The sequence below is a fragment of the Rhinopithecus bieti genome, unplaced genomic scaffold, assembly GCF_001698545.2.
Source record: "Rhinopithecus bieti isolate Rb0 unplaced genomic scaffold, ASM169854v2 scaffold_38779, whole genome shotgun sequence".
NCBI classification, from domain to species: domain Eukaryota; kingdom Metazoa; phylum Chordata; class Mammalia; order Primates; family Cercopithecidae; genus Rhinopithecus; species Rhinopithecus bieti.
The window spans coordinates 479,436-494,224 of NW_016816249.1; the positions used below are offsets into that span (position 1 = coordinate 479,436).

Sequence of the window (14,789 nt, forward strand, 5' to 3'; positions counted from 1 at the left end):
GGCTCCATGCCCACAGACTGATTAGGAGGTGAGGAATAGGAGATCCTGGGCCAAGGAAATGACACTGAAAAGAAAGAGAAAGGGACAAATACAAGCAATATTTAAAAAAACAGACAGGGCTGGGTGCAGTAGCTCACGCCTGTAATCCGAGCACTTTGGGTGGCCAAGGCGGGCAGATCACGAGGTCAAGAGATCGAGACCATCCTGGCTAACACGGTGAAACCCCGTCTCTACTAAAAATACAAAAAAAAATTAGCCGGGCATGGTGGCAGGCGCCTGTAGTTCCAGCTACTCGGGAGGCTGAGACAGGAGAACGGCGTGAACCCGGGAGGCGGAGCTTGCAGTGAGCCGAGATCGCACCACTGCACTCCAGCCTGGGCAACAGAGTGAGACTCTGTCTCAAAAAAAAAAAAAAAAAAGTACAAAAAATTAGCCGGATGAGGTGGCGGGCGCCTGTAGTCCCAGCTACTCGGGAAGCTGAGGCAGGAGAATGGCGTAAACCCAGGAGGCGGAGCTCGCAGTGAGCTGAGATCCGGCCACTGCAGTCCAGCCTGGGAGAAAGAGCGAGACTTCGTCTCAAAAAAAAAAAAAAAAATCTCTGTGTCACCAAGATTCTAGCTTTAAAAAACTGGGTGGTATCATCAATCTGGGTGAGAATGCAGGAAAACCCAGTTTCTACAGGGAAAGTGACAAGTTTCATAAAAGTTATATATGGAATTGCTCTTTCCAGTTATGTCATCTGGAGTTCATGAAAGAAGCCAGGACTAGTGTTAGAAATATGGGAGGATATTTCAGACGCATGCAACACTTAGGATGAAAGTTTTCAATGCATAAAAGCAAGGGGTACAAAACAGGAACGCCAACACATCTTTTCTCAAGTTCAAGAGGATTTAATATTATAGCTAAGATTCAGTGGCAAATTTGTGTGGGAGAGAGGGTGAAGATTTGTCAGAAATATTCCTTTCGGCCTTGAACATTATGCTTCCAATTTCTTACTAACAGTCTATTGCTGCCACACAAGAATTGCTACAGGTCATTCTGGAGCTGATGAAGAGCAGGCCAGTTTCCTAAAAGGTTATTTAATCCACACTTGAATAATAGCAGGTTCACATGACAGCCACTCCTACTTATTTAGTAACCCAGAGAAGCACTGAAATACTCTCTTTGAACAATTATTTATACTATTTTTGAATAGTATATTTTTTAATAATTATGTAAAGTTTATCATGTGGAAAGTTTAATGTATTTCTTAGTTTATAACTTTATATCACTTCATTTATAGACAGTTTTGTAATATATTTTGTAATTTCTACACTTTGTATTTGCTTTTCTTTAAGTCAAGGTCTCACTCTATCACCTAGGCTGGAGTGCAGTGGCGCAATCACATGTATCATTTGTTTTTTATTTAGTCATGAACCTGGTTCACATAAAATGGAAATATTTTGCATTTTTACTTATTAATAAATCAGTGTTTCTTCTTTTCATCTCCAAAATATTTAATCCATTTATAATCATTTAATATTTATATACTTTTCAATATAAAAAATATAAAAAATAACTTATTTAGGAAATAATTGGGATAAAATAATTATCATGCACATTGTGTGGTATAGCAATTTACATCTTCCGGTCTTGAAATGTTTTCTTCATTAATAATATTAAAGTTTCCTGAGTTGTCTCTCTATGATTTTCCTCAAATTTTACCTTCCAATTATAACTGAACAAATTAAGATGGCAAAAGCCTCAAATGCTCGAAGCTATCTAAGCAATTATCTTTACTTTGTTTTTCCCTCAGTATATAGACACTGAGAAACTCTGAAGACATGAATACAGGTACACACGTGAATTAGAAGAGATAAACCTTTGAGAATCCATGTCAAGGAGAACAGCATCCAAAATTTGTTATTAATGGGAAATGTGCCCAGTATGTGAGATTTTAGCAATCACTATCACCAAAATCTTCAAAAATAAACAAGGATGCTACATTCAGAGAGTGAATTCATTTCTCATCAATATTTTCAGGATTCTTAAAGCAAGGGTTCCCCGTGAAGAACTAACCAGATCAGAACAGAATCTGTTGAGGAGAGATTTCACAGTAGATACTGAACACACTAACTCAACTAAAATGATTTGTGAAATGTTCAATTAAAGCGATTAATTTCCAAGAATAGTCAAGATGAATCTAAATTTTTTTGGACTGGGAGAAAAAGAATTCTGCCTGATACTTAAAGCCCTAAGCAAGTTTCCTCATTGCTACCTTCATGTCCTTATTTCTAAATGTATAGATGACAGGATGCATAAAAGGAGTAATAAGGACATCAAAGATAGCTAAAAATTTATCTATAGGTAAGGTAGGAAATGGCCACACATAGACAATAATGCAAGGACCAAAGAAGAAAACCACAACAGTGATGTGAGCTGTGAGAGTGGACAGGGCCTTGGATGAACCTCCTGAAGAGTGTTTACGAACTGTGACCAGAATAAAGATGTAGGACACAATCAAGATGAAGAAAGTGCCCATGGAGATGAAACCACTGTTGGCAGTGACCAGAAACTCCAGTCTGTATGTGTCTATACATGCAAGTTTGATAAACCGAGGAAAATCACAATAAAAACTATCCATTTTGTTAGGGCCACAAAAGGGTAAGTTTACAACAAGAGCCATTTGGGCCACAGAATGGATGAGTCCAACGGTCCAAGCAACAGCCATAAAAGAAATGCACGTTCTTAGGCTCATGATGTTCAGGTAGTGGAGGGGCTTACAGATAGCAATATACCGATCATAGGCCATGACTATGAGCAGCACCATCTCTGTACCACCAACAGTGTGAATAAAGAACATCTGAGTAATGCATCCTTCCAAGGAGATGACTTTATGTTTTCTGAAAAGGTCATAAACCATCTTTGGGGTTGCAATGCTGGAAACACCTGCATCAATGAAGGAGAGATTTGCCAACAGAAAGTACATCGGGGAATGTAAGTGATGGTCTGAGATTATAGTAAGCATAATGAGAATGTTTCCAAGCATACTTGCTACATAAAACATTGTGAAAAAGAGAAAAAGGAAAATCTGAATCTCCCAAGAACTCGTGAGTCCCAACAAGAAAAATTCAGACACCACTGACTGATTTTCTCCATTCATCAACTTCATGGGCAAGGCTGACCTTGAAGTTACCTGAAGAACGAAAGAGGAAGAAAAACATAATTCTTAAGTTGAAATTGACATTCTGGCTATGGAATAATGACACAAATGTCTACTACTCTGCTCAAGATTACAAGGTGATCTTGCAATTTTACACCGTTAGAATTTACATAGTACAAGGTTCATGGAGAGCCAGCCCCAGAATTTTTTCCACACCTAGATACTTGGTATTCTTTAATCATGTAGGCTGAAATTTAGTTTGGGCTTTACTGTATAATCAAGAAGAGAAAATGTAAATAAAGTCATCTACAAACTTAAAGAGAGATAAATCAGATAGTAGAGAGACTTGTGCTTCTTAATTGCTACATGGAAAAAAATGCTACAGAATGAAAAGTGTAAACATTGGGAAAAGTTATTTATTTTTGTTGTAACAGTTACTTATTTTGCATATATGTAGCCACCTTACTACACTTTGTAGTTTTTTACTGAAATATCTTGGGTTTTCTAGCCTGACAATCATGTCATCAGCAAAAAGAGATAACTTATTTCATTTTTTAATTTTTGTTGGTTTGATTAAAACTATATTCATTTCATTACCTCCTAATTAAGTTGGAAGTGCTATTATACTTTTCTATTCTGTTAATGGTTACTATCCTTTTTCTAGTGATACAATTCTGCACTCTTATTTTAAAATACGTCAACTATTTTCCTCACCAACATGTTCTGTTTCCTTTCTACTTTGCTCAAACACCAATTAAGATGACAACTTCAAAATACTTTTCTCCCCTGTTTACTTTTCTCCTCTTTCCACTTCAATTAAGTCAATTCTTTTTCATCCTTCTGGAATTACTACTGGTTTTACATATTGATTTTCATACCTCCTGTATCTGTTCTTCCTATTTTGTTTTCTTTAATGATTTTCATCTCATTATCTTTATCCTATGTGCTTTAAGATATACATTGCACCTAATCTTCCAGCCTCAAATTTGGATTTCAAAAATAATCATCTGGCCAGGTGCAGTAGTTCATGCCTAGAATCCCAGCACTTTGGGAGGTTGAGGCAGGAGGATTGCTTGAGCCCAGGAGTTTAAGACCAGTATGGGCAACACAGTGAGACCCCACCTCTACAAAAAATAAAAAGATTAACCAGGCATGATTGTACATGTCTGTAGTCCCAGCTACTTGGGAGGTAAGGTGGGAGGATCACTTGAGTCCAGGAGTGCAAGGCTATCCCAACCTGGGCAACAGACCTAGATGCTGTTTCTAAAAAAAAAAATTTAAAAGAATTAAAAAGAAATCATCTAAGCCAAGCACAGTGGCACATGCCTGTAATCTCAGCTAGTAGGTAGGTTGAGGCAGGAGAATCACTTGAGCCTAGGAATTCAAGGCTGTAATGTACTATGATCACACCTGTGAATAGCCACTGCACTCTAGCCTGGGCAACACATAGAGACCTCATCTCAAAAAAAAAGAAAAAAACAAATCATACTGTCTTTAAATTCATCTTCTGAATTGCTCTGCTCCAAAGAATCTTGTCTATGTTGCACTTGAATCTCTTTACATGCTATTATTATGTTTTATTAAAATAAGTATCTGCTTCTACCAGCAGCCCTGTATCAAAGATCAGCCTAATACTACATATATTTAATATATGCTTTATGCATATAAATTATGAGATTTGAGAAGAACATTCAGAAATATATGCCAACTACCTGATTTCAACAACTACTCAATATATCCAGCCTAGTCTGTTATTTTGTACACTCTAATCTCTCCAGAGATGTAAATGCCATCTAAAATACAGCGGTAGACTCCTTGTTGTGTTGTTGTAATAATGACTTGAGTTTTACAAAAGTGCCTTAAAAATCTTTGAAATAGATAAATACCACCGTATTGGGTTTGAAGTAAACTCTAATTCTCAATGACAATATTCTAACTTATTGCTTGTGATGAAGCAATTAAAGAAAAGTTGGTGAGAATTTGATATTTTTTAAGGATCCAAACTTAAAATTGAACTCATCTCAAATATTTTCCATCACAATACAGGCTGACCTTGAAGACAAGTAAAATTTTCTCTACAAGATAATAAAGAATGACAATTTAAAATAAAAATTCAATCATGTTAATCTTTTCAAATCTCAATTTAGGGTATTAGATAGTTTATTTAAACCCATGTGTTTTCCTCCTTATGTTTAATAATCTGGGCAGACAGGTAATATATTTGTTAAAAATGAATAACTGGTCAAACTCCTGGGTTTAAATATGACTTAACCATTTACCCTCCCATTTTTCCCTAACCTTAGACAACTTATCTATCTCATTGTATCTAAGATACTATCAAATTGAGTAATAATAGTTCTGGCCTCAAAATTTGCCATGGGTAAAGAGCTTAGAGCAGTTTTTGACACAGCAAGAACTCAATACTGTTAGCTGTAATGACACTATTATAAACATCCTGAGTGGCACTAAATTTGTCTGGTAGTTCACTTAACTCTCAAACTTCTGCTTTTGTCATTCTCTAGTTTTTCATCATTCCTTCACTACATAAATAAGAGCGTTATTTAAGATCTTGCCTCGTTCTCCTCCTCTAATGGGCTTTCTGTTTGGTCTTATCATACTCTCCCTCTAAAACTTGACCACTATATGAAAGGCAATATATATGGAAAGATCTAGTAGTACCACTAGCATATAACTTCTAGTTGAATCTGAGTAAGTATATCATTCATCCCCTACTTCTTTCCTAAACAGTACAGCCATATTTCCCTCAGCCTACTAAGCACTATTACCTAGATATTTATATATTACATGCACATATAAATTTTACATGACTGCAACAAAACCCATAATTACCTCTCTAATCCCCAATGCAGTTTTCCTCAAGATTTACTATATTATCACAAGCATCTCATCTGTCCTACTCCTCTCAAGCCTCTCATTTGTTTTCAGTAACCATTACTGAAATTCTATAATTCAGGACAACTGACCTCTCAATTTCTCCTGAATATGGCCATGAGATTACTTCTCCTAAGTAGCCCCTTGATTATATAACTAGTACTGCCAAAAACTGTTCAGTGGGTCTCATCACCTCTGAAAATACAAATTCCTAATCTAGAATCTACTGCTGTAATTTGGCTTTATACCATATTGCTAGTATAATCTCCCTTTATGCTTCTACTTTTCAGAAATATTTATTCCTCCTAATACTATCTGCTCCACTGCCAATCGATGACCCCCTTGCCTCCACGTTTCTAAAACTGGTCTCATGAGAATCACCAAATACCTTAGAGTAACTAAATCTTAATCCTCATGATCTCTCTGCATTATTTTACACTGTTCACCATTTCCTACTGTCTGAAAAATCATGTAGATAGTGAGATATGCAAAACTTTTATCATCTTCCCCTATTGGTAATGTCTATTCTATTGGCTGAATCTAAAGAGGATACCTCTTCAAATAAGAATTCTAACTGGAGTCATTAACATAGAGAATGATAGAATCATCATTGCTTAGAGGCCAAAGAGCAGATCATACCTAAATGCACAGTGCACAAAGTAACTTTAAATATACACAAATTACAAATTTCAAAATCTGCTTTGGCATTCTGTTGAGTGTTTCATAAATTGTTTTCTTTACTCCTTTCCAAACCCTCAGACATAATCTACTAAGGACGATTATTTAGGATTATTTACTTCTGCTAAATCCTCAGTAGAGATAGAAACTACTACTATTCTCCAGATAGTGATCTTTTATACAAGTGAAATCATGCCCAAAAATCCATCAACTAAACTTACTAGTCAATGACTCAATCATAGAGTTATTTAACTATTTACCTCTCCTTAATTTTATGATATCCATAATAAACACTTTTCTGTTATTAATGCCATCTCTTTCTCAACCCTTTTAAACAGGTTGGTCGTTCTTCTCTGATTCTCTTCACTATCTACACATCATTTAGCACATTAGCACATTAAGGAATGTGCTAATAAATCTTGGTTATAAAACATTAATAAGGATCTCTCTAATTACAAATATAATCCAATTATTTCCTGAATCTTGAAGGTCATACTTCTGTTAATTCTGATCTCATATTGGGCTTTAGAAAACAATATATTATAGATGTACTATATCCTCTGGAAATCAAGATATTTTATGTTAGAATATCATTAGTCCTGATGATTAGCTCTATCAGTTAAAAACTCATCTGAATTGAGAATGCTCCTATTCTCTCACATAATTACAACTAAGTCAATTTCTTCAAGTTCTGTCCTACCATAAATGCTGCTTGTTACTTTTTATCCTTTTCATTAACATTTCCTCCAGGAAACAAATACCAAAATTTATACCATGGATTTGCTTTTCTCCTTACAGTTTATAGCCTTTAAAAATCTTTCATATCTTTTGTTACAAAATAGCCCATGAAGAATGTAGGAAATGTAATATGATCCATATTTTACAGATTAGAAAATAAGGACTTGAAGAGATTATATGGATTGCCTGATCTTGCACACCTAAGTATCCAATTCAAACCAATTTTGCAATTGCTTTTTTAAAATGTAAGTGATTAAAAAAGAGTATCTGAAGGAAATGTCAAAATTTTAGCAGTTACCATTTTTCTATGGAGGGACTATGTGTGTTTTTTCCTCTTCTTCCTACTTTATTTTATAAATTTTCTATGGTACACATACATTTCTTTTTAAAGAAAAATATTAAAGAGCAAGTTGACTTCAGATTCCAAGTGTTCTTCACTATGCTACTCTGTAAGTCACCGACAATCTAAAGTCAAAGATTATTTTCAGGGGCAGATAGTTTTCAGAAGAAGTATTTTTTACTGTCTGAGTACTCAACAGAATTTCAGTGAAGGCAAAGTGGGTCTTGAGTGTCTCTCGCCTTATCGCAGCTTCTCTACCATCTCTTGCCATACCATCATCTACTCCTACTCTGGTATCTACCACTTTCATACTTCCCTTTGGCTGTCCAGTAACTTCCACTACATCTTTCCCTCACAGATCTAGTCTCGTCTAAGTTCTTAGCCTTCAGAATTATTCTTTCCAGGTACTTTCAATTAGCCCATTTAATATTGAGCCAGCTCTACATGAAGTCATAGGAGGAAATCAATTAAATCTGTTCATTTTGATACTCTCCTCCATGCCTTGCCCAGAATACATTGCAGTGAACATGTTGAATAAGAATTAAATTATAAATTAAATTAAGAGGAGAAATATTTACTAAGCAATACTCAGAGATAGATCATCTATCCAAGGATAGGTTAGATTAATGTCTAGTCTGCTAAACTGTAAAACATTTGTTTTACATACATTTTACAGGATAGTACATGAAGTAGGAACATTTTTCTAGGTTCAGAAGGTAATAATTTCATGTTCTGACTGAGGTTTTCCAAAACAAAGAGTCTTATGTTGTTTTTCGCAAGTAAAAAAGATTCTAATTAACAACCTTGAATATCAGTGACCAAATGATCGTACTGAGTCCTGGGAATAGCCTGTCCTCTCTTGATTGGATTTTCCTGGGAATTATACCTCAGAGTCTATACTGATTTTCACCCAGGGAATAAAAAGGACAAAAGAATAGAAGAAAAGTACCTGCTGGGTATCAAGTGTAATGGTGTCTTGGATGAATGTACAGAAATATTTTTGCTTTAAAATAAGTCAATAGGAGTAACGGACTGAGAAATCCAACACTTTTAAATACTTGGGAAGCAGAGCTGAAAGGAGAAAGAGTAACTACTTGGGAAACCACAGAATATAAAATTAAATTTAACTTTAGCAATTTCGATTTTTTAGATGCTTTGAGTTCCACAAGGCCCAAAACCCAGGCCCTTAGATTACAGAAATTTTCCATTATAGAGCACTGTCAAGTTATAACATATTAATTACTAAAGTATAAGAGGATTGTGACATCACAAAGCTTTCACATAAATATACCTTTTCTGTAAAAACCTCCCTTGACTGTATTTAATAAGAAGTTCATATACTCTTCTTTCACAGTCCTCTGATCTTTCCTTCTGTTTTTATTGTTACCATCATTCCTCAGATATTATTGCTTCATATTAACTCTTACCAAGGGCTGCCACTGATCAGTCTCAGGACCATCACCACACACCACCATAACCTGGTCAGTAAAGGCAAGCAAGCAGCAGGGCACTATGCAGAACACACAGTCAATATTTAATAACAAATCATCTTTAAAATCTGTTTGACCAATTTTTCTAATCTAGCTTAGAATAAATTTTACAATCAATAAATGTAACCAAATGGTTGATCCCTCTTATACACAGCCACTACCAACAAGCAGCTATTACAATAATTCAATAAAGTAAACTATTGTCTGGGATTTACATATTTACATATTTTTAGATAATATCAAAATTGACTTTAAAATCCATCAATATGCTATTTACAAGACACATACTTAAAACATAGTGATATACAAAGATTGAAAGTAAAATAATAGGAAAATTATATACCAAAAGGAAAGCAGCATGGCTTTATTTTTTCAAATAATAAATAAATAAAGTCAAAAAGTATGAATACAAATAATAAAAGGCTCAATTCACCAGTGAGATTCTAAACTTGTATACAATATAAGAGCCTCAAAATGTGTAAAGAAAACATTGATCAAATACAACATTTTTTCGACATAAGAGAAAACTGAAATATATTTCTTACACCACTTATAGGTCAAGCAGAAAAAAACTAGAAATGCTATGGATCTGAACAATCCTGAGCAATGTTAATTACTAAATAAACAATCATGATCTAATTTAAATACATGGAACTCTATTCCCAACAATTAGATTTTTTTAATATACATTTTTTAAACACACATGGAGCAATTACAAAAATTTACTAGTTAAAAGACTATAAATGTCAACAAATTGCAAAGAATATGACCTCAACCTCTGAAAACAATGCTATCAACTTATAAGTTTATAAAAGATACACATTTTTAATTTCCATACATTTGGAAACTTTAAAACTTCAAAATAGTTTGTGTTTTAATGAAGAATTTGTAGAAATTTTTAAAAACGCAAAACTGAACATGTGGTTCAATGAGATACCATCTCATGCCAGTTAGAATGGCGATCATTAAAAAGTCAGGAAACGACAGATGCTGGAGAGGACATGGAGAAATAAGAACGCTTTTACACTGTTGATGGGAGTATAAATTAGCTCAACCATTATGGAAGACAGTGTGGTGACTCTTCAAGGATCTAGAACTAGAAATACCATTTGACCCAGCTATCCCATTACTGAGTATATACCCAAAGGATTACAAATCATTCTACTATAAAGACACGTGCACACATATGTTTATTGCAGCACTGCTCACAATAGCAAAGTCTTGGAACCAACACAAACGCCCGTAAATGATAGTCTGGATAAAGAAAATGTGGCACATATACACCATGGAATACTATGCAGCCATAAAAAAGGATTAGTTCACTTCCTTTGCAGGGACATGGATGAAACTGGAAACCATCATTCTCAGCAACGTAACCCAAGAAGAGAAAACCAAACACTGCATGTTCTCACTCATAAGTGAGAATTAAACAATGAGAACACATGGACATAGGGAGGGGAACATCACACACTGGGGTCTGTCAGGGGATAGGGTGCTAGGGGAGGGATAGCATTAGGAGAAATGCCTAATGTAAATTACAGGTTGATGGATGCAGCAAACCAACATGGCACATGTATACCCATGTAACAAACCTGCACATTGTGCACATGTACCCAAGAACTTAAAGTATAATAATAAAAGAAAAGACAAGACAAGAAAAAAACTGAACATGTGGTTGTGAAAGTTTATGTGTACCTCAATGGAAATGCGTACATGAGAAAAGAAGAAAGCCAAAAAATTAAATATCCAACTTTCCAACATGGAAAGTTGGAAACATAGAAAGTAAGAAAAAGGACACAATAAATTCAAATAAAGTGACAGGTAAGAGTAAAATCAAAGACACCAAAACTAAAGAAAAAATAGGGAAGACCAACGAAGCTAGAAGTTGGTTCTTTGAAAAGACCAATAACAAGGCAATCCTCTGTTCAATGTAACACCCACATAATACAGGAAGAGACAGAGAGAAAGAGACAGTCAGAGACAGAATGAAGTAGAGAAAAACAAGAAGGGAATATATCTACATGGTATGGCAGAATTTTTTACAAAAGAAATTTTAAATACTATGAAAACTTTGATGCCAGTGAATTTCAAAACTTAGGTAAAATAGACAAATTATTCTATTCTTAAAAAGGTAAAACTTAGCCAGCTGTTGTGGTGGTTCATAACTATAATCTCAGTGACCAGGAGGCTGAGGTGGGAGGATGAGGCTAGGAGTTTGAGACAGTCTTGGCAACATAATGAGGGCACATCTTTAAATAAATAAATAAATATAATTACCCCAGCATGATAGCGCATCTGTAGTCCCAGTTACTTGGAAGCTGAGGCAGAAGGATTACTGAAGCCCAGGAGTTGGAGACTGCAGCGAGTTATGATCATCCCACTGTGCTCCAGGCTGGGCTACAGAGCAGTACCTCAAAAGAAAGAAAAGGAAGGAAGGAAGGAAGGAAGGAAGGAAGGAAGGAAGGAAGGAAGGAAGGAAGGAAAAGAGAAGAGAGAAAGAGAGAGAGAAAAGAAAGAGAGAGAAAGAAAGAGGAGAAAGACAAGAAAGAAAGAAAGAAAGAAAGAAAGAAAGAAAGAAAGAAAGAAAGAAAGAAAGAAAGAAAGAAAGAAAGAAGAAAGAAAGAGAAGAAGGAAGGAAGAGAGAAAGAAAAAAGAGAGAGAAAGAGAGAAAGAAAAGAAAGAAAGTTTGCCCAGTAAAGCAAGATCATACATGCCACTGCAAAGAAAGAAAGAGAAGGAAGAAGAGAAAGAGAGAGAAAGAGAGAAAGGAAGGAAAGAAGGAAAGAGAAAAAGAAAGAAAGAAAGAAGAAAGAAAGAAGAAAGAAAGAAAGAAAGAAAGAAAGAAAGAAGAAAGAAAGAAAGAAAGAAAGAAAGAAAGAAGAAAGAAGAAAGAAAGAAAGAAAGAGAGAGGCCGGGTACATGTGGCTTCAAAGCCTGTAATCCCCAGCACTTTGGGAGGCTGAGACGGTCGGCATTTACGAGTGTCAGGAGATCGAGACCGCATCCTGGCTAACACGGTGAAACCCCGTCTCTACTAAAAAATACAAAAACTAGCCGGGCCAAGGGTGGCGGGCGCTGTAGTTCGCAGCTACTCCGGGAGGCTGCAGGCAGGAGAATGGCGTAAACCTGGGGAGGGCGGAGCTTGCAGTGGAGCCTGAGATCCGGCCACGTGCACTCCAGTCGGGCGACAGAGCGAGAACTCCGAAAGAAAGAAAGAAAGAAAGGAAGGAAGGAAGGAAGGAAGGAAGGAAGGAAAAGAAAGAAAGGAAGGAAGGAAGGAGGAAGGAAGGAAGGAAGGAAGGTTGGTTGGTTATAGAGGAGGTGTGAGGGAGAAAGATGGTAAAACAGACGGTTCCACCGATCATCCCCCTGCAAGAACACCAATTTAACAACTACACACACACACAAAGCACCTTTATAGAACCAAAAATCAGGAGAGCACTCACAATACCTGGTTTTAGCTTAACATAGCTGAAGGAGGCACTGAGGAGTTAGGAAAAACAGTCTTCAATTGCTGATACCACCCCTTGAACCTCCCCTGGCATCAGCAGGTTGGTGCACAGAACATTGCTGTGCTCTGGGGAAAGGGAAAGCATAGCAATTGTGAGGCATTGAACTCAGCACAGCCCTGTTTTGGCAGAAAGAAAAACCTGACCAAATCAGCTGAGGCCCACCTGTGGAGGGAGCATTTAAACCAACCCTAGTTAGAGGGAAATCACCAATCTCAGCATCTGAACGTGAGTGCCCTCAGGCCTCGCCACCATTCACCATGAAGTAAAGTACTCCAGAGCTCTCAACAAACTCAAAAGGCAGTCTGGGCCACAAGGAATGCAACACCTAGGAGAGTTCTAGTGCCAAACTGGGCTCAGAGCAAACCTCATGGTAACTGCAAACCAAAAAACATATAATGGGGCCGGGCACAGTGGTTCATGCCTGTAATCCCAGCACTTTGGGAGGTCAAGGCGGGCTGATCACAAGGTCCGGAGATTGAGACCATCCTGGCTAACACGGTGAAACCCTATCTCTACTAAAATACAGAAAATTAGCTGGGCATGGTGGCGGGCACCTGTAGTCCCAGCTACTCGGGAGGCTGAGGCAGGAGAATGGCATGAACCTGGGAGGCAGAGCTTGCAGTAAGCCGAAATCATACCACTGTACTCCAGCCTGGGTGACAGAGCAAGACTCCGTCAGAAAAACAAAAAACAAACAAAAAAAACCATACAATGAAAACACAAAAACCTAAGAAGCAAGAACCTAAACTAAATCATATCAAAAGAGAAAATCATCTTCACAAAAAAGAAGACAGGAAGGAAAGAAAGAAGGAAGAGAAGACCACAAAACAATGAAAAACAAATAACAAAATGGCAGGAGTAGGTCCTTACTTGTCAATAATAAGATTGAATGTAAATGGACTAAACCATCCAATCAAAAGACAGAGTGACTGAATGGATTATAAAAAAAAAAAAGAAGATCTATTAATCTGTTGCCTAAAAGAAACACACTTCACTTATAAAGACACACATAGACTGGAAATAAAGGGATGGAAAAATATATTCCATCTCAATGGAAACCAAAAAAAACCAGCAGGAGTAGCTATACTTATGCCAGACAAAATACATGTCAAGACAAAAACTGTAAGACATGAGCTCACTATACAATGAAGAGGTCAATTCAGCAAGACAGCATAACAATTTTAAAGGTACATGCACTCAGCATTGGAGCACCCAGATATATAAAGCAAATATTACTAGAGCTAAAGAGAGACAGAGAGGCAGGGTGCAGTGGCTCACACCTGTAACCCCAGCACTTTGGGAGGCCAAGGCGGGTGGATCACAAAGTCAGCAGATCAAGACCATTCTGGCCAACACGGTGAAACCCCATCTCTACTAAAACACAAAAATTAACTGGGCGTGGTGGCAATCCCAACTGCTCGGGCAGGAGAATCATTTGAACCAGGGAGTCAGAGACTGCAGTGAGCCAAGATCATGCCACTGCACTCCACCCTGGTGACAGAGCAAGACTCCATTTCAGAAAAAAAGAGAGACAGAGAGAGAGAAAGAGATCGAATCCAATAAAAAAAAAAATGCCTAGAGACAACCCACTTTCACCATTGGACAGATCTTCTAGACAGAGCTGAGGCTTAAGTAGGTAAACAAAGCCACTGGGAAGCTCGAACTGGGTGGAGCTCACAGCAGCTCAAGGAAGCCTGCCTGTCTCTGTAGACTCCACCTCTGGGGACAGGGCACAGCTAAACAACAACAACAAAAAAAAGCAGCAGAAACCTCTGCAGACGCAAATGACTCTGTCTGACAGCTTTGAAGAGAGCAGTGGATCTCCCCACACCAAGGTTGAGATCTGAGAACGGACAGACTGCCTGCTCAAGTGGGTCCCTGACCCCTGAGTAGCCTAACTGGGAGACATCCCCCACTAGGGGCAGTCTGACACCCCACACCTCACAGGGTGGAGTACACCCCTGAGAGGAAGCTTCCAAAGTAAGAATCAGACAGGT

At 37.2% G+C, this 14,789-nt stretch overlaps 1 protein-coding gene across 1 annotated transcript; it reads right to left on the reverse strand.

Moving 5' to 3' along the window:
• Positions 1-2,233: 2,233 nt before the first annotated feature.
• LOC108516935 (olfactory receptor 4F3/4F16/4F29-like) lies at positions 2,234-3,142 on the reverse strand. The gene has a single exon (XM_017854687.1). The coding sequence runs from the start codon at positions 3,140-3,142 to the stop codon at positions 2,234-2,236; it is 909 nt and encodes a 302-aa protein (XP_017710176.1).
• Positions 3,143-14,789: the final 11,647 nt, after the last annotated feature.